Source organism: Pleurodeles waltl, chromosome 1_1 (assembly GCF_031143425.1).
Source record: "Pleurodeles waltl isolate 20211129_DDA chromosome 1_1, aPleWal1.hap1.20221129, whole genome shotgun sequence".
Lineage (NCBI taxonomy): Eukaryota > Metazoa > Chordata > Amphibia > Caudata > Salamandridae > Pleurodeles > Pleurodeles waltl.
Genome location: NC_090436.1, coordinates 301,767,191 through 301,794,352, shown reverse-complemented (window position 1 = coordinate 301,794,352; position 27,162 = coordinate 301,767,191). Strand labels below are relative to the sequence as shown.

The 27,162-nt window shown below is 41.8% G+C and overlaps 1 protein-coding gene across 1 annotated transcript in view; it reads left to right on the top strand.

The window, feature by feature from the left end:
* The window catches only part of DHX29 (DExH-box helicase 29), a 935,315-nt gene that overhangs the window by 230,462 nt on the left and 677,691 nt on the right, over positions 1–27,162 (top strand). Inside the window, exons 3-5 of the mRNA XM_069222079.1 lie at positions 12,706–12,819; positions 13,212–13,341; positions 22,919–23,076. Of these exons, the coding sequence (XP_069078180.1) occupies positions 12,706–12,819; positions 13,212–13,341; positions 22,919–23,076 (402 nt within the window). The remainder of the gene's footprint in view (positions 1–12,705; positions 12,820–13,211; positions 13,342–22,918; positions 23,077–27,162) is intronic.

The following is a 27,162-nucleotide window of genomic DNA, read 5'->3' as shown; positions in this document are numbered from 1 at the left end:
GAACAGGTGTTCTGTTCAGTCAGAATCTGAATTAGTGTACCCTGTATGTGTGCTAGATTTATTATACATGGAGCAAACATTTAGTGTATTTAATCAAAGAAAATAGGATTTTTTTTTTTACAGCAGAAATGCTGAATTCACATATTTGCAGGTACACTCGTGTGAGAATGAAGAAAAAGGCGACTGTAAAATACAATATTTGCCAAGGATCACACAATTTGAGACCCGTTACCAGGTCAAGTACATTACAGTTAGGTGGAGTAGGTTATTCAAGCTGCGAGGCCTGGTATCCGTAATTGTTTTGGCGAAGGTTTTATAAAATTTGATCAGGAATCCATCTGGTCCCCGGGCTTTACTAGAGGGGATGCTTTTGATGGCACTATTAATCTCTTTTCTTGTGATTAGGTTGGCTATAGATGTTCAGTCAGATGGAGATTCGTTTGATAGGGAGGGACTCTAAACACCTTTCAGCACGGATCAAGCGGGATGTTAACCGTAGGTGTGTATAATTTAGTGCAAAAGTGTTGGAAGACTTAAAGAATTGCTTCAGTTGAGGGTTGTAGTGTATTTTGTTCATCCTTGATCGTTTGAATAAGGGTGGAGTTGCATTTCAACTTTAGGTAAGCCACCAGTTATTTTCCAGTTTTGTTTAAGTACAATAGCTTTTTAACTTTTTATCCATGAACCCAAAGATGCGCAGGTTTGCTGACTATGGAGTTAAATTTATATTTGATCGTTGTTTAGTCATAAACTCTGTTTTGTAGCTTTTATTTCCAATGTCAAGTGGTGTAGAGACGATTTGATAATTTTGTGTTTTTTAGGACATCGGACCTATGATTAGGCCTCCAAAGTAGCATTTTAGGGAGTCCCAAAGACTAACTAGAGAGGATACAGATCTTTAGTTTATCTGAATGAACTGTGTCCATTTATGATGGAGTTCCTTGACCATGTTTGAATCCTCCAGGATTGCTAAGTCCATACGCCAGGGTTTCGATTTGGGGGGAGAGAAGGAGCTGGAGATGTACCAGCAGGCCTCGAAAAATTATAAAAATGTTATTAGACCTGCAGGTCGAGTAACTTGAATAATCCACTCAACCTAACTGTAATGTACTTGACGAGTAAATGAGTCTCAAATTGTGTGATCCTAGGCAAATATTTTAGTTTACAGAGTCGCCTTTTTCTTCATTCTCACATACGAGTACCCCTTCAAGTATGTGAGCTTAGTATTTCTGCTGTGTAAAAAGACCTCTTTTGTTTGATTAAATAGACTAAATGTTTGCTCCATGTATAATAAGAATCTAGCCCACATATAGGGTACATATGATTCACGACTTACATCTTAGTTTACTAATAGCATTGCCACCAGTGCAGGAGTGTTTCTCGGTTTCTGCTTAAACACTCTTAATACATTTATTACTACAGCATGATGTGGCAGCGCACTGTCATTTACAGACAGTAACTTTCAAGAAATGTCCAAAAACCATTCCACTAACTTGCAGATTTACTGATAAACTATCGTTTATTAACAATAATCTGTGAAAATTGGGTTTCAGAAAACATCTATCGTTTGCAAATCACTAAGCAAAGTACGAAAAATCGGGTTTCAAAACTACTGAAATATATTTTGAAATGTTTGCACACACAACATTTAAATAACTCTTTGTACAGCAGGCCAAAGAGTTCACCTTACAAAATCCTGGTACTCTGCAGTCAGAAGGAAATTATGTGTAAGACAAACTGACTTTTGAACTCTGTCTCTTAACACAGAGCTAATGTGACAAGATTACAAGATTTAAAGGCATCTTTATTGCTCCTACACTTTCTTACCGGACAGAACACCTGTTCTTTGCCAACTTGCCAAAAGGAGCTAGTAGGTCCTAAAACTAGCTCGACCTGATAAAATATGACTTGCCATAGCGAGTGGGCAAGTAGAATTTTTGAGGCCTGACCAAGAAGGCTGCATGGTCTGATATAATGATAGGTTCTATGGTGGCAGTGGTGGTGTGCTGTAAGAGAGGAGTCAGCTAGAGGGTAGTCGATTCTGGGGAATGTGTTGTGTGGCGGCGAAAAAAAGGTAAAATCACTGCCAGTGGGATTATGGAGTCTCCAGACATCAGCAAGTTTGTGAGCGGAACACAATGCATAAAGGGCTTTAGGGATTTAAGGGTTATGTAGCTGAAAGCAGATTGTCTGTCCAGGAGGGAGTCCATTGGGAGGTTAAAGTTGTCAGCAAGTATAACCTTTGTGTCCAGGGGGAAGAGTGCAAGTTTAGCAGAGAGGTTGTCCCTAAACTCGGAATCATCAGTGGTAGGGGCGTTAATATTCACTGGATAGATTTCTGTAGTGGAGTTTTGTAATTAGCCATCTGCCATCATGATCTGGTTCTGTTGAAATAATTGAGAGGCCTGAGGTCTTGGAGATCAATGTAAGGATGCTTTTTTTTTTTTAATTTTTTTTTTTAAGACGTAGCGGGGAGCAGACAAACTCTGATAACCACCCCTCTCGGAAAGAGAGGGCTTCTTTATAACCAATTCTGGTCTCTTGTAGGAATACCAGGTCACTCTTAGGGGAGTGAGAGTATTCAGAAAATGTTCTGTGCCTTACAAGTTGGTTAAATCCTTTGGCGTGAAGGGAAACCACTTTGAGCATGGTGGTGTTAGGCTCAACTATTGGGATACAAAGGGAACATAGTGTTTGTGGTGTTATGTGAGGCTATTGGTTGTGATACGGCCAGTGATGATACATGAAGATCACACGACACGGGTAGGGACAAGGCGAGAGGAAATAGCTAGTAAAGGCAGTAGAGTTGTGAGTCATAGGGAGAGCAAGCATTTTCCAACGGAAGAAAAGTTCTCAAGAGACTAGATGTAGAGTGTAAGGCAGTGGATGTCACTTACAAGGCACAGCCAGTAAACAAAAATATATATATATATAACTAGAAAAAATAAAAGAGGGCACAGGCCTGCCGCAACGCTTACAGATTGAAAAAATATAAACACTGAGGACCTGTCGGACAATAAGGGCTTGCATAGGTAACACACAGAATACTTTGAATACATAGAATACATAGGTCTTACGATAACTTGGCTCTAGTAAATTACCAAACAAGGAGGCCCTGACAGGCAATACATGTACATTTAGAATATAAAGATCTTGAGACATCTTGACATGGGTAACTTACCAAACAGTAGTATGTTTATTAGCAAACAAGTACATAAGTATATATAGACACAATAAGTGTATGGAGGTATTATGAGGGGGTAAGTGTTGATAACGTGTGAGGTTTGATGTTGCAAGGAACTACATTGTGAGTTGAGGAAAAATAATGTGTAACATGGGATGCTATGGGTAGGCACCACAAAACCCACTATAGAGCACCGACCAGGGTGAAAAATCAATGCTTTATAGGAGGATCATGATTAGGGGTTTGCCAGCCTCTGTGATACTCCATGTGGTAGGTCCTCTGTGAATGGATGAGGAGAAGTGGGCTGCATCATGGAGTGGAGGGATAATGGGATGTGTTGCAGAGGGAGTGGCGTGAGCCATGACACAAGACAAAGCTGTATAATCCCTATAGGTGGAAACATGTGAAATGCTGGAGTAAGTAAGGGGAGCTCTGTCTCTTCTCAGGGGTGGTTGAATAAGGTGGTTTAATGCCAAGTGGGTGGCGTGCAGTGCCTGGTGGTCATACGGTGGTCAGTGCAGTGTATACAACAATAATAGTGTATGGGTTATGGGTCACGCATGTGAGGGTATGTAATGTTTGAACCATATGGAAATGTTTGAACTCTGAAAGGCAAAATATTAGAAACATGAAAAGTGTTAGAAACATTAGAAACCTGGGAGGCAATATAATACTTTGTAGAGGTATATCACGATATGTAAAAGTAAGGTATTATGCAAATTTCATATAGCATGGTAAAGCATTGTGAGATGTAACAAAGGATATCGAAAAACAAAGCTGGTGAAGCGTGGTGTGACCTTTGTCTTCAGCCAGGGCCACTTGTAGATGCTTCCATATGAGTTTCTGCCATGTTGTCTAGGAAAACTTGTAAGTCTGTGGGTTCAGAGAACACGTGGGTCTTGCCATGGTTATTTATCTTAAATTTGGTGGACCTGGGCCAAAAGAGTAATGTTGGATGACTGTCCATTAGAATGTTTGATGGCTAAAAAATGCTTCCTTTTGACAACTGTGTCTCTGGCGTAGTCCTAGGAGATGTTGAGTTTTGTGCCTTGCCAGAAAAGTGACATCTCTTTCTTCATGTCGGATAAGATGAGTTCTGTGTGCTGGTAGTACAAGGGTCAAAATGTTAGAGCTCATGGGGTAGTCATATTCTTAGATTTGTAGGAAGGCACCCTATTGGTGTGTTTTAGTTCAAAGTCTTTGGTGAAGGTAATTCCCAGGGCCATCGATATCCATGTATCCAGGAAAGTGATCGCGGAGGGGGCTTTATCTTCTGTACCTTATGTTAAACCAAAGATCCTGAGGTTCCCCCTTCTATTGTATTCTTCCAACTCAGTCAATTTGCGTTTGATAGTAGAGAGGGAATTCTCATTCTTAAGTAGGTGTTTGGATTGCGCAGCCAGGCGATCCTCCATCATGCTTATTCGGATTTCAGTTTTTGTTACTATCAGATTTAGTTCCATGAGATCCCTTCTGATCGCTGCGGCTTCCGTCTGTAGCATATCAGTGTTGTTTTTTGTGCATTGAGCTATCTTGTGAACTTCATTCAGTTTTTCAAGTATGATATCAAGTGTGGATTGGCTCTCATTTTTTTTCTTTGATGGGAGGGACAGGATTCAGGGCTTCCTGTTTCGACCTTTTCAGCCCATGTTTAGTTTCTTTATTCTTGTGCAACTTTTTATATCTCTGGTGGGCCATATTTGCAGGACGTCCGGTGAGGTTTGGCCGAATAATACACAAAGAGAGAGGGGCCCGAGTCATTATGGTTGCATCTGCCCGGTGGTGGCAGGGAGTGATAAACAGTTGGGATGTGACGGTACAGTTACAAGATGAAAGTAGAATCTAGTCTTCTCAAAGCTGGTCTGCCCATCTACAGCTCACACCTTGTGCAAACACTGTAGTGCTCCATAGCTAGGCAGAGTAGAAGGCACTGTCGTAGACACTGTATTTTGAGTGCTATGTGCAAGTAGCTGACAGATTGAAATGTAAGAGGAACCGGAGTGTTCTGCATGTAGTTGCTGGCGTGCTGCAATTGTTGGTACGTGACAAAGGCGGGTAGAGCGTCTTGCAGTGCCAGGCAGTTAAAGAGTTAAACAGTTGGGCAGCCAAGACCACAGGAATCTAGAGCAGTTAGGAGGACTGGGGATTCAATGAAGTCAGGTGTGTCACTGCTGCAAGTATTCTGGAAATACGCTGGAAATATGGGTAGGTAAGACTGTATAGTACAGCCTGCAGTGGCGCAGTGCGAAGGAGCTGCACATTGAAGGCCTAAGTGCCCCATAGGCTTAAACACGAAGGAGCCCATGCATCAATTCAATGGGACGGTGCAGTGAAGCAAAATGAGGAATACTCTGTGGTTGTGCTGGTAAGCAGTTGGGCAGGCATGATTATGGAGGGGATTGCATTAGAGGCCCTGTTTTCAATCAGGGAGATGGGCACACCAGTGTCAGTCAGCGTGGGGCGCTCCCCCAGCAGAGAGGCGGAGGCCCCAGGAGCAGATCAACGCGCGCACATGTAAGAGTCTGAGGGAGAGAGGAGGGCTCACCGGATGTGTACAGAGAGTGAGTCCAGTAATGCCACTGAAAGATGTGGGTCTTCTGTGGCTGCAAGGCAGGGTGAGTGGATGCCTCACGCTCGCTCCGGTCAGGCCACTGTACTTGGAGCTGACATCGCCATTTTATCAGGCGCTGTGGGTTCAGCAGGCACAGTGGGGAAACGTGCTTCTTGGGGTCTGGGAACTTCAGAACCTTTTCTGCAGGTGCTCCTTCATATTGAGGAGCAAGTCTTCACATCAAGCCGTCCAGGAGGTGGTCGTGCCGGAGAAATTGAGCAGTGAAGCAACAGGCTCGGCGGAGCTCAGTAGGGAGGTGCCATCTTGCTTGGATGCTAGTCACGGCCCCCTGTAGCTCCTAGTGGTCATACAGTGGTCAGTGCAGTGTATACAGTAATAATAGTGTATGGGTCATGCATCACACATAAGGATCTGGAACATTTTAAAGACAGCAGAGCTGCAGTGTGTTCCTTGGGGCTGTTGACCCCTACAAGACAGTTTCCAAATCAATTCCTGAAATTCAGAGGGTTGTCATACAGACAGAAACAGCCTTTCCAGCCAGTGATGCAACAGACAACCGAGTACTTTCAAGGTCATGAACCTGTATCTGGCCGGCAGCACGCAGGCCAAAAGCGATAACAGTCTTTCACCTCCTCCTCCCCTGCTACAGCGGCCAACAAAGCACTTTACTTTGCTTTGAATGACGCCTGCCCATCAATTGGAGGACAGGATTCAACATTTCCTCCCAGGTTAGCAATTCGCCATGTGCGACAGTTGAGTTTTGCAGATTGTTCAAAATGAATATACCCCTTGCCCACTATCCCTTCAACACTAGAACACATCTCGGAGGAGCATCTGTCCATCCTATAGGAGGCGCACCTCCTAATTTTCAAGGGTGCCAGACTTTGAAAGAAGCAGAGGGGTTTAACTTTCACTGCTTCCTTGTCCCAAAAAGGGACAAGGGCTCTAGACCTATGTCGGAACTTCGCCCACTAACTGCCTCACTATGGAAGAACAAATTAAAATGCTGGCCCAGATCCTTTCTGTTCCTCTACCTTAAGCTTTGCTACCTACTGGCCAAGAAACATGTTCTTTTAGCACTGGGTGAAATAGAATATGCCTACAAATGCCCCAGATCTCCCTTTTAGGGTCTTCCAATCACTCTATAAAGTTGTATGATAATTATTTCAGCCATTTTTTAATGTAATTTAGGTCTTCGGGTTGCAGTAATTCAAAACGAATACTTTATGTTTCTCTGTGTCCAAAAAGAATGATATTTTCCTGTGATGTTCATTAAATTGCAAAAGAGCATAAGGAAATTGAGGAATATACTATACACAATACCTCCATGTTGACTCGCACACTATATTCTGAAAAAATATGAAAATCATGCTAAAGAGAAGAATAATATTGTATGTGGTGGGACGAAGAAAGAGGGGCAGAGAGACGAGAGCAGCAGCTATCCGCGTTTGAGCGACAGTGGAGTAACCCCCTAAAATGAAGAAAGCCTACCTTTTTTTGCCTCACGTGATTTTGAGAAAGCTTTCGGCTCAATCGAATGGCCTTTCCTGCACTCTTTGCTGTGACTCTTGAACTAAGGCCCCCCCTTTTTCAGAGGTGAATGAATGCCATACTATCTAGAAAGTTGTTGATACACAGGCGCACCCGTTAGGGTTGCCCTTTGTCCCTGTACCTTTTTGCCCTGTTTACTGAACCACTGGCCAGATTGGTGCGGTATAATGCACAACTGTGGGAATTGCAATGTTATGATGGCTCAGAGGGTCGCATTCCAATATTTGCAGATGATGTCATGGTTCTCATACAGTACCCTGAGGCATCGATTCCTAGGCTAATCTAAATACTGAGTGTGTAACAGGAGGCTTCCGAACTCCAAGTAAACTGGGATAATCTTCCCTTCTCTTGTCCCGCTATAGGGTTCAACCGACCTCGGTCACTGTAGACCTAAACTGTGATGTGCTGTTTCCTGTACTTATGGATGCTGGTGAAGGCGGACCCTAAGACTTGTTGAGAGCTCAGCATTGCTCCCCTAGAACTTAGTTAAGGGTCGTATGGTGTCCTGGTACACACTTTCATTGAAAATCCTGGGGCATACTGCTGTCTTTAAAATGATTGCCCTTCCATAGCTGTTAAATACTCTTCAAAACTAGACCTACATGCTACTTCAGAAATGGTCTGTAAAGTTGCAAGCAATCGTAAGCAACTTTGTTTAGGCCAGGACCACCTAAAACTTTCCTGGAACCCATCTGAGGGCTGTATATAAGAAATGTATTCCAGTGCCCTTTCATGAGCGCCTGTGGGCAATGAATGTGCAGTTATACTATTGGGCTGCATGTATGCTGAAGGCCAATGATTGGCTTTTTTTTGTGAAAGGGATGACCCAGTCTTTTGTTTAGAACTTACCAGATTTCTGCGGTCAGCCCCATGATCGTGGTTCTGTGTGACAGCCCCTGGCCCTTTCCCGTCCCCCCACAGATACTTCAGGTCACTTCAATCCTGATTAAATGTTGACATATAGGGCCAGATGTAGCAAAGGGTTTTTCCCATTCTGTGTAAATGGGAAAATGTGTTCGTACATACGGCCCATAGTCTTGAAATGGATAAGGTGGGACGCAAGGCCCACTGGGGAAACGCCCCTGTGGCCGAGTTCATGGTTAAAGCCATCCTTGCAATTGGAAGGCTTTCAGAAATGGGACAAGCTGGGTATATGTAAGTTGGGTGATGCTTTGGCCCACAGCATGTGTTTTTCTTTTCACAACTTATCAAGGAGTACACGCTACACAGTCCCATTTCTTTCTAAATCTACAGTTAAAATGAGCTCTAGAAAACCTAGGGAAGGATCCAGACTCCCTTCCCAACTATAATTTGCTGGTACCCAAACTTGCAATGGGGTAGTAATGTGGGAAGGGTATTTCACGCTTGTATAGGATTTTAGTCAGTAGTGTGGCAGGCCCTATGGTAGTCTTGCAGAAATGCTGGGAAGCTGATGTTTGAGAATTGGATGAGGAAGATTGGGTTGAGGCAAAAATGGCAACCAGACTGTTGGTGATCCCTACTAGATTGCGATTATAACAATTTAATTACCTCCACAGAATATACTGTAAACCCGATCAACTCTGGAGGATGGTGAGGGCCTTGACCTGGAGTGCCTCAGATGCAGGGACGCCAAAGTGCTTGGATTCAGACAGTGTGGGAGTGCCCTGCTATGTCCACTTATTGGAATCGAATTGTTTGGAACACCGGACGGCTGTCCCACTGCGGTGGGATCCCAAGATGCTTTTCTTAGACTGTTCCTAGGTTGGGATGGGCTACTGGGACACCATACTTTGGTTGGTATTAGTTGTGTGCTGGCCAAGCGGAACATAGCTAGCCAGTAATGATCAAAGACGTTCCCCTTCTTTTGGGAATGGCGGAAGGGTATGGATTAATGTTCAGTAGTTGAGGAGGAGGTATACAGGGAGTGCAGAATTATTAGGCAAGTTGTATTTTTGAGGATTAATTTTATTATTGAACAACAACCATGTTCTCAATGAACCCAAAAAACTCATTAATATCAAAGCTGAATATTTTTGGAAGTAGTTTTTAGTTTGTTTTTAGTTTTAGCTATGTTAGGGGGATATCTGTGTGTGCAGGTGACTATTACTGTGCATAATTATTAAGCAACTTAACAAAAAAAATATATATACCCATTTCAATTATTTATTATTACCAGTGAAACCAATATAACATCTCAACATTCACAAATATACATTTCTGACATTCAAAAACAAAACAAAAACAAATCAGTGACCAATATAGCCACCTTTCTTTGCAAGGACACTCAAAAGCCTGCCATCCATGGATTCTGTCAGTGTTTTGATCTGTTCACCATCAACATTGCGTGCAGCAGCAACCACAGCCTCCCAGACACTGTTCAGAGAGGTGTACTGTTTTCCCTCCTTGTAAATCTCACATTTGATGATGGACCACAGGTTCTCAATGGGGTTCAGATCAGGTGAACAAGGAGGCCATGTCATTAGATTTCCTTCTTTTATACCCTTTCTTGCCAGCCACGCTGTGGAGTACTTGGACGCGTGTGATGGAGCATTGTCCTGCATGAAAATCATGTTTTTCTTGAAGGATGCAGACTTCTTCCTGTACCACTGCTTGAAGAAGGTGTCTTCCAGGAACTGGCAGTAGGACTGAGAGTTGAGCTTGACTCCATCCTCAACCCGAAAAGGCCCCACAAGCTCATCTTTGATGATACCAGCCCAAACCAGTACTCCACCTCCACCTTGCTGGCGTCTGAGTCGGACTGGAGCTCTCTGCCCTTTACCAATCCAGCCACGGGCCCATCCATCTGGCCCATCAAGACTCACTCTCATTTCATCAGTCCATAAAACCTTAGAAAAATCAGTCTTGAGATATTTATTGGCCCAGTCTTGACGTTTCAGCTTGTGTGTCTTGTTCAGTGGTGGTCGTCTTTCAGCCTTTCTTACCTTGGCCATGCCTCTGAGTATTGCACACCTTGTGCTTTTGGGCACTCCAGTGATGTTGCAGCTCTGAAATATGGCCAAACTGGTGGCAAGTGGCATCGTGGCAGCTGCACGCTTGACTTTTCTCAGTTCATGGGCAGTTATTTTGCGCCTTGGTTTTTCCACACGCTTCTTGCGACCCTGTTGACTATTTTGAATGAAACGCTTGATTGTTCGATGATCACGCTTCAGAAGCTTTGCAATTTTAAGAGTGCTGCATCCCTCTGCAAGATATCTCACTATTTTTGACTTTTCTGAGCCTGTCAAGTCCTTCTTTTGACCCATTTTGCCAAAGGAAAGGAAGTTGCCTAATAATTATGCACACCTGATATAGGGTGTTGATGTCATTAGACCACACCCCTTCTCATTACAGAGATGCACATCACCTAATATGCTTAATTGGTAGTAGGCTTTCGAGCCTATACAGCTTGGAGTAAGACAACATGCATAAAGAGGATGATGTGGTCAAAATACTCATTTGCCTAATAATTCTGCACTCCCTGTATAGACTCGGAGATTGTCACAAATGGGGTTCCTGGAAAGAGCATTTCCACATCCCTTGCCCGGGGAATCTTAAAGGGACTGTTTTGCATTGTACTTAATACTTGTCCTGATGTTCCAACTGAGGTGCAGGACGGTGTGAATTTTTGGATGCACTGTAACTGTATAATTAATGTAGTTGTAGGTTATAAAAAATATTTTTTTTTTTCAAATTGCAAAATACCTTCTGTATAAGTTCTAAATACACCTGGCTGCTAGGAAGCACCCATACTATTCTGTTGAAATTATATCTGATGATGAATATTTTTTTTTTTACCAGTAGCATGTTGTCTTGTTTTTTCCTTTGTTTATTTTTGTTACAATACAAGTAAAAACACAATCATATCAGCTTGCTACGGTTATCCTATTGGTTTTGCAAATGTTTTTCTTATTCTTGGCTTTGATTTTGAGCAACATTTTCAGTTATGATTTTGTTTCACAAATCTACTTCTGTACATTCCACCATCCCTTCCATAGCGCCCCAAACCTTACACAGTGTTTGTACTGCTGCTGATTTACTCTACTGTTCTGTGCAGGTCCCTATGCCACCTCTTCTGCTCTGGGGCTAACTATTTCCGCTCTAAACCCCATGGAAGAATGTCTCATTTGTATAGTCATCCCGCATTGAAGCAATGACATATATGGTGGTCCTTGTGTGATAGAATTGTTTTTTCATAGTCTTCATGCAGTGTTTAACAGTGGCCTAAATAAACATTGTGAATGGCTCCTTTCATTTCTCTCTTTTACCTCTTTAATTTCCCCAATCGCGTTTTGAGGCAACATAACACTATTATCAGAAAATAGGCTCTTCTGCTTATAAATGGGCTAGATATTTGTTATTTTACATGTTTTTGCAGCCATGCTAGTAACCGCCTCTGTTCTCTGTCTCAAGAAAGCATTTGATACTACACTACCAGATTGGGCTTTTAACCATTCTTTACTCAAGATTAGATGGATTTCTTGTCTGTCTCAGTTCTCTGCTCTTAATTGAATGATTATCCTCCCTTTTTTGGCTTGTCCTGTCCCTGTAACATTGTTTACCCTGACTTTTGATTAGATATGGTGTGTAGATAAGGTGTATTCTTCCACTGCTTAAGTCATGAGACTCTGTGTTTATTTTAATACTTTCATTTGTTATTTAGCAATCCATGGTAGTGCATGTATTGTGTCTGACTTTTCTTCTGAGGGCGCTCATACTCTTTCCTTGCCCCCCTTCGCTTAACCAATCTTTCCCCTCTCAACCTTCCTCCTGAAACTTTTCCGTGGCACACCAGAGGCCGGATGGGAGCCTTAATGATGCCCTAACTCGCAGCAATTTCCTGTGCCTTTTGGTGCCCCCTCTACCAGTCTTCTCTCCCTCTTCCTCTCCAAGGTGGCAACCACTATTGGCTTTGCTAGTGCTGGATGTTTTTGCAGTGCACTGGCATTAGCAAAGCTAGTAGTGGTGATCGACCATGTTAAAAGTATGGAAAACAATGTTTTTTCTACTTGAAGGATGATCGTTCATTGCTATTGGCTTTGTACGTGCCAGTGCATTGTAAATGCCTTCAGCACTGGCAAAGCACAGTATTGGCAAAGCGATGCTTATTGTCTTCGTCAATGCTTGTTCCTTTTGAATTGCTGCATAATTATTGCAACCAACAGGAAATATTGAAGTCCAAAGTATAGTGCCTAAATTGATGTAGTACTATGGCATTGTCCTGAAATTATCATTTTGTCATTCATTTTGAGCCTTAGAGTTTTATGCTAATCAGATTATAACAACAAATACGCCTCTAGACGTAGTCGTAAATTGATATGGAGCTAGAGACAAAAAAATGATGTATGCTGAAATCACTTTTACTAACCAGATATAGGTGGCTTCTTTTAATAATTCTTTAATGTTCTGCCTCTAACAGGTTGTAATAGACAGTAACCTGGAACAGAAGATTATATCGTTAATAAATGAACACCGAAACCAGATCAATGACAAGGGATCCGTTTCTGGAAGACTCACTGCTAAAAAGCTGCAGGTAAGAATTGTTGCACTACTTTTAATTCAGAGGTACAGTGATGCACAAAAATGTGATGCACATTTGTGAAAAGTGTATTAGAATGAAGGACGTTTTCTTCTATTCTCTCGGATTCTATGTCGTGAACTGACAACATTTGTATGATCCTATATTCCAGTGTTGGCTGCCCATGGAACTATGCATCAGCCCCTACTATTATTGCCCCTTACGAACATGGTGAATCAACTGTTTAAATTGTTTGCCTTTGAATTTCCTGGTCAGTGTCCCTGTGCTTTTGCAAGAAACCCCTTTCTCAAATCTTAAATCTGATCTTCTTTCTCTGTACCCAAGAAGTTATGTTTGTGGAACGCACATTATTTTGCTGTCTTGTGTTTGATTTTTTTTAAATGTAGGATTTGTACATGGCCCTCCAAGGATTTTCATTTAAGAGTGCCGATATTGAAGAAGCTATGAAGAATACTGTGCTGTATGGTGGAGACCTTCACTCGGCGCTGGACTGGCTTTGTTTGAACCTCCCTGATGGTAAGTAAAACGTAAAACCAAGGTTGCAATTGGTTCTGCACATGATTCTTTCTTGAATTTGTTTTTTGATCGGAGCTAAATCTCTTTACATGTTCTCCTGCTCCCAATATTGGTCATGAATATTGTGCCCACACTATTTTAAGCAGGCCTTTTGATTTTCTGTTGAAGTGGAGAGAGAGAATGACCTGGGAAATGCAGTAAGTCAAGTGTTTCAGCAAACTCATGGGTCTGGAATTAGAGCATAGAGGCAGAGACGCCTACGTGACAGTTCAACCTAACCAACATGGTGATGTTAAAAAGGGGAACTTCTGGGCCATTAAGTCCTCTGCAAGTCACAGACTCAAATCTATCTCTGAATTATTGTCTTTCTTATGCAACTGCTAAAATACGTATTGTTGTTAAATACTGACACTTAGATGGATTCTGAGAAGAGTGGAATAATTTTATAAATATGGAGGTAAAATGATTGCCTCCATTGTTATTCAGATGGGATTTTGATGGAAGGCAAATGTTGATGTAATTGCATTTCATACATCTTTCGAAGTTAGCAAATGTTCATTTGTCTGCACATCTTTGGACCATACAGGCGTGTTTGTTTTCTTTGGTAGCATCCAAAGCTATATCCAAGTGACCCCTTTGCCCACAGGACTTGTTGATATTTGTACTTTGCATACTTAGACATTGCTGACCGGCCTCTCAGTGCACATACTTGCCCTTTAAACATGGAGAAGATTTGATTAACCCCCATTACTACATTTAGCGTTTCAGCAAGGCGCACTGTGCCAGTGGAGAGATAAATTAACTTGTTTGTATGCACCATCCACAGGGACTAGACCTAAAAAGGCTGTCAGTCAGCCTTTCTGGAAAGCCTCTCCAGCTGTAGCCAACGGGACTGACTGAATCAACATATTGATGGTTCCAGGGTTAGAATTTATAACAGAAGTACTCCATCAATTTGTTATATATTCATCTAATTGTCACTGAAAGACTGTATACCAATATGATCAGAAATATCAGTTACATGACATCGAAGTAGGATGGCCGTTGGAAAAGTATACACTAGGCATTTCGGAATGCCTATAGCCAAGCTGTTTACTGTTAATGCGTATAAGTATGAATGTTACACAATACCAACAAGATCTTTTGATGACACTGCATCACACGTATACCCCAGAAGACTACTAAAATGTATCCCTCTACTGTACACAAATACCGAAGATGTTAAGACCTGATCATAGAAATATGTTTTTCGATTATTTAGTTTTGAAATCACTCTGGATAGCACTTCGTTACTTTATTATAACAAAAGTAAATCCAATACATGAGAATACTACATGTTTAGCCCATTTCGGTGTTAGTAAAGCTTTAGAAATGAATCCATTAGTGAATCTTTAGAAATGAATCCATATGAACCTGTATGATACTCTGTTTAACTGCTAGTTCTGTTGGATAATTTTGCAATTAATCTTACCCAGACTTTACCTAGATGAAATGTGGAAGTCAGACAAAATTACTGTAAATTATATATTTGCGATAGACCTAGAAATATCAGTTATGTAAGTTGAGCAATAAGGTGCTCCATAGGTGATAGGTGGGGTAAAGTGCTTGTGCAGTGCATCAAGAAAAAATGGTGCCCAAACATATGTACAGAGACAGTTAATAACTTTGATGAGACTGTCCAAGCTGTTCAAATCTATAATCTCTCAGTCGTGGGCCAAGCACGTCAGTTCACGAGTTTCCCAAGACTTGGAATTGTTTGGTACAGATTGAATGTAAAACCAGTCGACGTTTCAACCCTTCTGGGAAGTGTGTGCTTTCTCTTCTTTATAACGGTTTTTCATCAGGACTGTGCACAGAATGACCTGGAGTCGGATAAGGGCTATGTTTGACCTTGTTTTATATAAGGTTTGCCCATGTCAATGAGGGGGTGATTCCTCAAGCTATCACCGCAGAATATGGCAGGTATATTTCAAGATGGCTTTAAGCGGCTCAAATCTTTGGAACAAAGTCATATACATTTGGATGCAATGTAATAAGACAGCATGCATTCTTACCAGATCAGAGGTTCTTATGTGGATATGTTGGATGAGCACTCTTTGCCATCTGACAGAACCAATTGTTTGTCTGTGTAGTTAGTATACAATACCCAGGATCTGAGGAACACAAGGTCATTTTATTGATACTTAACACTCGTTCAACTACAGCAGCTGTAAGACTATCATTAGGTAAACAATGCATATGTCAACACTCCACCGTTTAATATATGATGAAGGGAAGCAAAGCATCTTGCTAATAAGGAATTGTGTATTGCTAAGAAAAACGTTGACCAAATAAGAAAGTCGAAAGATGGGAACGGACATGTTTGTGGTTGGACTAGAATGTGATATGAATTGTTAAATTATAATAAATGCTTGTGAGATGTGATCAGTTCTATGGGAAGATAATTTCAGACCATTTTTGGATTGAAGACCTATTGTTTTTATCATACTTTATAAATGACTGTAATAATCTTAATACTCTGATTATCACATTTATACTAAGCCATTCCTAATCCTCACGAAGGTAAGTATGTAGTAACAATAGTAGCGACATATGGCGTAACATTATTGTTTATATCTTAGTCTGGTGTTTGAGTAAACGTCACTGCCTTTTTCATTTATACTTGTAATCCATAAACTTAAGGCATGCATTAACAATTTTCCTTCCATTGCCTTTGTATATAACCAATTAGATGGAAGCCTCAGGAATAAGCAAGGATATTGCAGAATCAGGGTTCATGGTAATGCACAAAGAACACATCTCAAAAACCAAAAATTCCATTTCTTTTTGCTGTATGAAGGCTTAAAAAAAACAAGGCCTGATGATAATTAATTATGTGTTTTGATTTCTGCACGTGGTAGGCGCAAGAACAAAACCTGGTGGACGGGCATACTGCGTTCTTGAGCTGATGTAGAGTACATATGCATGATCCCCCACATAGGGATGGAGGAGGTTTATTTCGAAAAGATGTTATTGTGAAGAATGTAAGAGGCAAAACGTGAACTTGATATACGTATGGGACTGCCTTCTTTAAGACTTGCGAAGGGGACAGGGGTTAAAGGCGAGCTAGGAAATTCATGGTGCTCTACAAGGGGAGGTATTGAAAGTAAATAGACCCCTGAGAATGAATGGTTTTGTAGATGCTGCTGCTGATGTCGTACGTTTCGGACATTTTGAAAAGATACAGAAATCTTTCCCCACTTCAAAGTGGAGGAAGCGTTAATTAACTGAAGGCATGGCAAGTTTTGAAAATAGGTATAGGGCTAGTCATCCACTGCTGAGATGGTGTCATTATATCAAAAGTCAGAGAGGGAAAATGCAACAGAAAGACAACCAGACAACAAATCAAATATACGTGGTGCAAGACTTGAAGCAGACCGGGACTCAGTAGTGTGAAGAGAATTTAATGGTCCACTTTAATTGTGCGTTGGACTCCTGAGACCACTGTCAAGGTAGTTTGGGTGATATCTGTATCACAGCATGGGCACCTTGAAAGAGCTGGGGCTCGACTTTGGCTGTTGATAGAGAATGGCAGAAAACTGTGCTCCATCTTGGAATCTCAAGACAGGAGGTCCCTGAAGAAATTTTGGAAATTGTGAACTATACCAGCCTGCATTAAGTTGCTGGGCCTGCTCTGCTCTTCTGGCCCCTATTAAGTTGCAAAAAGCAGACGTGTACTGTGCTTCTGGAAGGAGATGGGGGTTCCAGTGCTGGCTAGTTATGAATAACGACTAGCACTCGAAATTAAGTAACTTGTGAGGTAATTACACAAAATTCTATAACGTTAGAGTGACTGATGACGTTTATGTTCTATGCATCTTATTTTAATCATATTTCTTTCATTTTACTAAATTGGTCTTACAATTTTACTGAGTGGTTTCTTGACTCAAGTGTTGTGTGGATATTGCTTACATGCTTACATACTACACACAAATACTCTGGAGAAAAGCATGTTGTTCATGCTATCCGCAAAGTACTGTCTTCTCAAAGAAACAGTTATTGGCTAAAGAGGCACTAGATTAGCACAATGGTGAGAGTCTCTTTCCCACTGTGATAACCAACTTCTTATAAAACATTTACAACAAATTTGCATCCACAATATCCACTAAAGTGCGTATTAAGTTGCTGTAAATAAAAAGGGTGAAAACTAATAAAAAGTGTGCAATTACTTTATCGACTCCCAACAGAATGTGAGAGGCTGCATGCATGGCAGCAATGCAGAACGTTTTTGGTCCAGATCTGGTACAACCGTTCATATTTTTGGTATATTAGATTTGGGACTTTGGAGCCAAATTTAGGATTTAAACATTTTATTCGGGGAACACATTACATCTTAGATGTTTGTGTAAACAAATGTATACGTTTCCCAATAGAATTAAAGCAGCACCGTGTGATTTTAGCCCTGACTTGTTTACTCTTCTTCTCCACAAGAGTAAGAAAAGGTTGGTGGGGAAAGAAGGTGGAGTGAAGGAGGGTAAGTTGGAACCACCACTAGGTTTCAAATCTCTGTGTAATTTAGAAATACGGTCCTCAGTCACCAGTCCATTAATTGCGTGTTTAGGTATCCCATTAAAGCTAAAGCAGGAACAGCATATTTATGCCTGAAACCTTTACCCAAAATAACTCCCATGGTGAAGTGAGGCAAAAGGAAGACGTAGACCTAATGAGCACCCTCCGTACCAGCCTCTAGTGTCACCTCGACGAGCCTCTTAAAAAGCCTCTGCTTGTGTGAAAGCATGCCTCTTACCATTACATTTAACTGTAAGTTTTGTGGGGTGCCAAAATGATATCCCGATATCAATCTGATAAGGTCTTATTTGATGCACTGCAGATGCCTCCAATTGTATTCAATCAATCAATCATAGCATTTGTAAAGCGCAGAACTACCCCCCCTAAGGGTACCTGGGTGCTGAGGGTGCTGTGTCTCTGTCGAAAAGCCATGTCTTGAGTCTTCTGAATTCTGCCAGGGAGGAAGCTGTTTGGAGGTGGAGGGGCAGGCTATTCCACGACTTGGCTTCTGTGTAGGAGAAGGAGCAGCCTCCACTGCGGTTGTGATAGATGAGTATGAGTGTGTGTGTGTGTGTGTGTGTGTGTGTGTGAGGTTTAGCGAGGCAGAGAGCAGTTTTCTTGCTGGGGCATAGACGTTCAGTTGATGGTTGATGTAAGATGGCCCTAGGTTGTGGAGAGCCTTGTATGCGAGTGTGAGGATTTTGAATTGGCATCTCTTCCAGACGAGGAGCCAGTTGAGGTTCCTGAGGTGTGGGGTGATGCTTGAGCGCTTGGGGAGGTGGAGGTTGAGTCTGGCTGCGGTGTTCTGTGGAGTCTTTTAAGTAGCTGAGAGGAAACGCCTGCGTAGAGAGCGTTACCATAGTCGAGGAGGCTGGTGACCAGGGCATATGTGACAGTCTTTCTGGTGTCTGTAGGGATCCATTTGAAGATTCGGCGGAGCATATGGATGATGTGGAAGCAGGAGAAGGCGACTAAGTTTACTTGTTGATTCATGGATAATTTGCAGTCGAGGATGATGCTGAGGTTTTCTGCGTGGTCTGATGGAGAGCGTGTTGGTCTGAGTTCCACTGGCCATCAGCTGTGGTCCCATACGGAGGTATTCCTCCCGAAGATCAGGACTTCCGTTTTGTCGGTGTTTAGTTTAAGGCAGCTGTTTTTCATCCATGTTGCTACCGGAGGTTATTCTCTTTGGTGTAGAAGTGAAGGTAGTAAGGCGGATGCTCTGCATGTGGCCTGAGAGGAAAGAGATGACCAATGTAAGGGTGTTTTGTTGAATGCCTATGTTGTAAAGTCTGTTGAGGAGAGTGTGGTGGGAGACTGTATCAAATGTTGCGGAGAGGTCTGGAAAGATCTAGAGCTGCCGACTCTCCTCAGTCGAGGACGGCCCTGATGTCGTCCGTGGCAGCAATCAGTGCAGTCTCCTTGCTGTGGTTGGCTGGGAATTCTGATTGTGAGGTGTCGATAAGGTGGTTGCGTTAGAGGTAGTCGGTGAGCTGTTGGTTGATGGCTTTCTCAAGCACTTTGGCCGGGAAGGGGAGCAGGGAGATCGATCTGTAGTTTTTGAGGTCTCTGGGGTCGGCAAAGGGTTTCTTTAGTGGGGGTCTGACCTCTGCGTGCTTCCATTCATCTGGGAAGGTTGCCGTGGAGATGGAGGTGTTGAGGAAGCAGGTTAGCTCCGTGCTAATAGTGTTGGCTCTGAGGTTGAAAAGCTGGCAGGAGCAGGGATCAGTAGGTGTCCGGAGTGGATGGATGACATGATGGCAGTGATGGTCTGTGTGGTAATAGGAAACCAGGAGGTTATTGCATGGCTGATGTTTTCTGCTTGAGAGATGTTGTCTAGGCTGGAGGGTTAGGGGTCCATATTGTTGTATATGGTGGTGATCTCACTGTGCTACATAATGGCCATTATTAGAGAGAAACAGTGACTGGTCATTTCCGTCTTGACACTGAGAAGGTTAATTATGTTAGGGAATTGATAGACATGTTCTAGACTGGCTTACTGACTCATTTAATTAGGAACTCTGAGATGAATTCCTGCAAGTATTGAACAAACTCTGAATTGGTGGCTCTTGAACATACTATGAAATTAAAGCTGTAAAGTGGATTTATTTGGAGTTTTGACAAGGCCTCAGAAAAGATGATGCTCCTTGGGAATCCTAAATGCTAAAAACATTTGCATCACATTAGCTATTTCCAAACTGGACACTACAAATCCCTAGTCCCCCCTCAGACACTTAAATCAAACCTAATAAATCAGTTTTTAATTCAAAACAATTGTCCAAATTTGTTGGATAATCCTCTTGGGTAGTTATTGACATTTTACTGTAATGTCAAGCATTAAGAATCTAAATGTGTAATGTTGTGTAAAAGGATTAGAATGTTTTGTGCATTGCAGCAAGACAGAAGCATGTTTCATACTTTATTCTGACTCATGTAATGTCAAGGTTCGAAGGCAGTGTTATCAAAATAATTTTTTGTGCACGCTCTCCACCACCCATACCATCCCTTAGCCCTCACCACAACTGCTGAGTTACAGATCCCCAGTCCCTCTATGCATCTGTGCTCAGAGATCGGTATGCCTGCCTCTTGCATGCTCATTGTCTGTGACTATTTTTCATGATGTTGCTTACTAATTTGCTGAAGATTCTTGCAGTTGGTAATCCTATGAGGCCTAACCCTCAGGATCCTTGCCTATTTGTGATCTTTCAGATCAGTGTGTCCTATCCAGTCTCGTGCCATTGACTTACCTGAGGGCCTTTTTTCAGGGTTCTTTGATCCATAATGTTCTCTGATGACCAACACCATGCAAGCTCCCCGTAGGGATTCACACAAGTTGGTGTCTGAAGGCTAATTTGCCTTTGCTCAGAGCTCTTAGTGACCATTTACCCTATTTTCTTGTAAAGTGGTCTTTTCAGCCTGATACTGGCCTTGTTTGAGAATGACCTTGGGGCCAAGTCCTAGATTTCAATTCTCTTGATGGATGGCTTCCACAATAGAGTAAATGATGACTCAATCCTAGCTTTTTTTTTTTGCATTACTGTAGTGCTGTTTCCATGTTCATTCTGATGGCCGTTTCTGAACCCTGGCCAGACACGCTAGAGGACAAGATCAGGGGTAAGAGTAAACTAATATTGGTAAGGGAAGCTGACAAAGCTTCTGTGCCAAAGGTTGTATTCAACCGAATATTGCACATACTTTGTTAAATTGAGGCTTTTTACTAGCAATATCATGAAGAAGGTTCAGTCTGGAATCTTGAAGGAGATTTGTGATAGCTTGTGGAGAAACCTTCTTCCCAGGCAACCCATTTGTATACATTATATCCCATAAGCACCTTTAATAGCCAAGGGTAGGGTTAGTGAAAGTGGCATTTCGTGGTGATCATCCCATGCAAGTACTTCGGTTTCTTCAACTGTAATGGAACTTTGATTGCAAAAGATCCATGGCTATATGATCACATTCATGAGTCAGAGCAACTGTGAGCTGAAATGTTGTGCCCCAGGACTAAATATTGTTTTGTAAGGAAGCCATTTAGATTAGGTTTACCTGCACATTATAATTTCCCAGGATAGCTAGACCAGTGGTTCCCAACCTGTGGTCTGGGGACGCCGGGGGGTCCGAGAAGCCTTCTCAGGGGGTCTGCAACTGCTTACAAAATTAAAAAATATTAACAAATAATGACATTAGGTCTCATGCTTCCAGTAATGACTCAGTGGGGGTCCCCAGATTCCATTGATGATTCAGTGGGGGTCCAGAGTTCCATTTATGATAAAGTGGGGGTCCACAGAAGTAAAAATGTTGGGAACCACTGAGCTAGACAGTTGTTTTGGCTCATTAACTCACTAATGATATTGCCTAATAGATTGTGTATACCATGATAAATTAAGGATGAACTTCGAATGAACAGAAAAACGTGCGTCTGAGAGCGATGATTGGAATTCGCACAGGACTAACTTGCATCTTTAGATCAAAGGATTATCAGTCTTACATACACTAAATTGTCTTACAGAACCATTAAGGCACCCATGCACAACTCTTAATGCTTTTGAAAGTTATTATTGTATAGCATAGCAGAGTGACATTGGTGATCGCTGTTTTGGTCATCTGAAAGGCATGGTTTTATGATAAATTCCATATCCAAATTCTCCTCCAGTGGCATGTTGCATGCATCTTATGTATTGCTGAATTGAGGATATGGTCTGAAGCAAGGAGTATATAAATGTTGTCCCTATAATGTCCTTTTTGTAAAACTGGAGGCAGGACCCCTACCTCTCCGCTATGATGAACTGCAATGTTATGACAAAGTTCAGACTTAATTGGGTGAACATAATGACCTGCTGTAGGAACATGCTATAATTTTGCCAGCTATATACATCTGCTTTGTAGACACAGCATGCCTGCCATTTTATGTTAAGGTCAAGTCTCATTATACAAGACTTTGATGTGCAGATTCCTGTTGTCATCTGGCAGCCACCTTCTCAGTGCATCTGAATTTAAAAAAGTTGATGGAGCACCAAAGTCTGTGGCACAGTAGATAAGAAGATGATTTTCACAGTTTATTAAACCTTATCAAAACTGGTAAGTATTAAGTCTACAACCTTAGAGTGGAATCTGAAGTTGACACAGTAACTACTTTAAATGTAAGACCGAAAAAGCTGGCTTGCTTTCACGGGTGGTTCAAGATGGTAAGAAAGTGAAGGCCTTTGACAGAATATTTTTTCACATTCTGCACTTAAAGAATGATATTCCTTACAGACAGCAAGCAGTAGGGCTACAACTTTAGTTGCTATGACGTCTTAGATGGATGCAAGTCTTTTGCAGAGACACTCTTTGATAGTTTGGGACATGGAAAACAGTGAATTAGAATACAGATCTTCTAATTGTCCTCTTCAGTTTTACATTTGGCTCTTGTATTACATTTATGCGTAGTTACCTATACATAACTCCATCCCTTCATGCTCTGTAGATTTCAGCTTTCAAACCAGAAAGCCAAATTTTTTTCTTATCTGACCTACATCATTTGTCTTCATAGATGCATTACCTGATGGATTTAGTCAACAGCTTGGAGAGGAAGAAAAGCGAAATCGAGCAAAATTTGAGCCACCTCCACAGCCTCCTGTACAATTAACGTCGCCTAGGATTGCCAAAACCAAGAAAGAGAAGGAGGTACCAGAAAAGAAACCCGGTCAGGTATGTAACTGTCATATACATTGACCTGTTAAGTTCAGCGCACTGAGAATGTGGTATCAGCAATTTTACTTTGTCATGATTACAACCTGTCTGGGTCACCCTTGCCTGGCCTGCTTAGCTCATATAATGTTTGTCCAGAACTGGTTCAAGTCTGTACATCTGTTTGTCTGTTGTGTGCATGTTTGTCTATCTTGCCTAGTGGCCTACTATAGCCAAACTTTTATGAAAGGCTAGATGACAGCAGGGTTGAATCATTCATCTTCGGAGCCAATTCCATACCAGGTTTACATACAGTTATGGAAATACTTGAATATATTTTGGGATGGGTACAACAGTAATAATATCTCTGAGATATTGAAGTTTATCTCTTGGGAAATTGAACAATCAGTCCACAAAGGGCTAGTGCTCTTTAAATCCTTATGTAAAGGCCTGAGGAGAGGTCAGAGACGTGAAAGCCTACAATAATTCACGTGAAGTTTTTTCAGACATTCTGATGAAAGAAGAGAAACATTTTGTGTTGGAAGTCCACCTAAGTGATTACAGTTTCTTAGGTGACTCTGGTATTGCTTGTTTTCTGTATTTCTAAAGAATGTAATGTCACATACAAACGATGTCCACATGCTGTCAAGTTTAACAAAAACTTTATTGCAAAGAATCCAGCAGAGTAGATGGAGCAACAGGTTTTTAAGGAAGCAGGTTCTGTAAGTGTCTTAACTGTCGCCGTTCAAATATAAACCATCAACTGAAGTTAACTTCAAATACGCCCATGTAGCAGCACTCCCAAGCAGGACTAATGAACCCTTCTGGGCTTTTCCAGCCCAACAGAGATGTCAACACCCTTCTCAATATCTACAATACAAATCTGAAGACTGTGCACCTCTGTAAACTCACACCTCTAAATCTTAGTCACCAGCACCCTGCTACACCCATGTGTACAAGCATAAAATACAAACACAGGAGAAGTACAGAAGCTCGAAATGCCAAAACTTTACACTTCAGAAAGCACTCCATTCCAACTGTTATTCCATCATCACTACAATTAAATCCACCCACAAGACCACCATCAATGCAGCAGTAAGCAGAAACAAAGCCATCAAACCGCAGGCCAGTCCAATCCCAGAACCCACTATACCACATCAGCCAACAGATAAAATGCTGTCAACCTGTTCTTCATGGAAAATAATCCACAAAATCTGATCTAACATCACCATTTCATCATCCTCTTTTGCACCATCACCCATACCCAGCTACTACATCGTTAACTGGTCATCCCTCAACCTTATCTCTCTCAGAGGCATCTCGTCCTTTCAGAACTCACTGTAAGCCGCCTTCTACAAAGATGACATGCTTCCTCTCATCATTATGTCTATGTAATTTGAAGCCCTCACACCTTCTCAGAGCAACTTCCCGAATGGCTTCAAAACCAGACAGATCTTAACTTTGCCAAAAAAAAACTACACTAAACCCAGCTGAACTTGCCAACTTCCACCTTATAAACCACCTCCCACTTTTGATAACAATCATCAAGAAGGCAGTCACCACCCACCTGCAGGAGCGCAACATCAAGAATAATCTAGTTTAAGACTATCAATCAGGGTTCTGACCACTCTACAGTATTGAAACAGCCACACAGAAACTTGAGGGGCTTCACTGGCACAATGGTAAAATGGTTCAGATCCTCCTTCACCAACAGATAGCTACTCTTTCAAACACAAACTATCAGATCCTGGACCGTTACATGTGGAGTCTTCGAAGCTCCCTCATGTCATTCATCATTTTCAACCTTTATATTGAAACCCTTGATAGATATTATGCTCACACCATCTCAAAATCTCCTCAACCATTGGCACACAGAGGCTCAAAGCTTACCTTAAACACATCCAAACCTGGATGTCAAGAAACTACCTGATACTAAACCCCATGAAGACCAAATTCCTTCTTTTTGCCAACAGCATCAACTTTGTCCAATTCAATCTTGGTTCCAACTTAAATCTAATTGGCTTCCCCCCCCCCCCCCCCCCCCCCCCCCCCCCATTCACAAAATAGGTAAAATACTTGGAAACAAACTCAACTAAAACCTCTCATTCAAAGAAGGCATTGCAAAGACCAAACCAACCAGGTTCCAACCTTCTCTCTTGAAAAAAGTGAACTATTGTTTCTCGGGAGAGGACGTCAGAATGACAGTTCAAGTCCTAGATCTCTCACTCCTACCTGAGGCAACACTCTGTTAAACAGCATCATAGAGACCAGCTCTGCTCACAATTTAGACATCCTTCACTCAGCAGCACAGCTTCCCTTCTGCAGCAGTGTAGCTCATGAAAGGACTGAAGAAATCTGACCACATCATCCCCTACCAAAATGATCTACCTTGGCCCTTCCGTCAAGCCTAGATCATTTTCAAGATCAGATGCATCACTTACAAAGCATTTTACACCACGATCCTTTTCTACCTAGTTAACAAATTAACAATATCTGATGGTCAGCACCAGATGATGAGCGCTGATACCGGCTGATTAGTTACTAAGCACTGCAGGAAGGAGAAACCAAGCCTTTTCAGCCTACGCCTCAAGGATCTGAAACAACATCCCCTCCAATATCACAACAGCTCTCTATCCCTACTACTATTCAGGAAGAAACTGAAAACGGACTGCTTCAAGGAATACTTTCTCATATAGGCTGACTTTACCTCCTCCCTCTGCTCCTTCCTGTGTATCCCCACTAGGGCTTGCCTCCTGTACAGCTTTTCATTGCTAGCCCCTTCAGTTTGTTCTTTAAAAATATCAAAACATAAACACACATACAGCTGCACTCTACATTCTACTACCAGTTCTTGAGTTCCCACCCACTCTGACTATACACTGTAAGCATCCTCCACCTACCCTCCTCAACAATAAATATGCACAGAAAAATACGGGAGCATAAATAGAAGTAGGAAGCGTATGGGCACAATAAGACAGAAACAACGCTAGACAAAATGGATACATTTATATTATGGATACATACACAAGCCTACTAAGACAGCACTTACTCTTTGTACTTTTTGGTTAAGTTTCCCTCCTTTTGTTTGAGAGTGACAATATCAAAGAAAACTCGACACCCCCCAATAAACCTTAGAGTCATAATTGACTACCCATTCTCTGCAGAAAAATGATATCCTATTCAAGTTCCATATAGTGTCAGCCCCATGCATAACCTCTGTTATCTAACTGGATCAGGCAACCTAGCATGTTCCCTTCCCTTGTTTACCTGATAAATTGATGCGGACCATCTCACCACTGTGGAACCCTGGAGGACACATTACCTCCTTTCTTGTTCCACAAAAGTTTTTTTTTCGTCTCGTTTTATACAACTCCTAGTTATACACTCTGTTTGCCTTGCTTGAAGCCTTGGGTGCCTTTAAAATCTTGACCTTCTCTTTTAAGCACCTTGGAATAAGACGTGAACCTTGTTTGTGACTCATCACATGAATTAGGCGTGGCTATAGGGTAGGATTAACACCTGTGTAGGGTATACCATCTGTAGGGTAAGATTAATGCCTGTGGGCGATAATTCAATTGATCCGCTCACTAAGCACTAGTTGGATAACTTCAGTAGCTCGCTTGAAGCACTCCACCTGTCCATTGCTTCAAGATGATAAACTGCTATTTTTGTGTTGTATGCTACATCTGGTGAGATACTTTGAGAAGCTAGCGCTCTCAAATTTAGCCGCCGTGTCTGACACTATACGCTCAGGTAATCCTTTCTCACAGACAACATGTTCCAAATTTTTAATCGCACATTTTCAGCAATTCTAGAATTTTGCCCACTTGGTACATTAATAAATGAAGACACTACCAAATACATCCTGCTAAGTAGGAAGATGGAAAGGCACCATGATATTTCTGCCAAGGGCCAGGTGGAGTATTTACAGATATGGGGTTGATGAAGCATGCCTTGACAGATTTATCAACAGATTTACCACTTTTGTTGTAAAGCTTACACTGTTTAACCTGCCTGTCCAACTCATCATCTATTCTTGGCCACCAGAAATATTCACAGATTGTTCCTATTGTGCTAGGCATCAATAGATGTCCTTCATGAACTTGG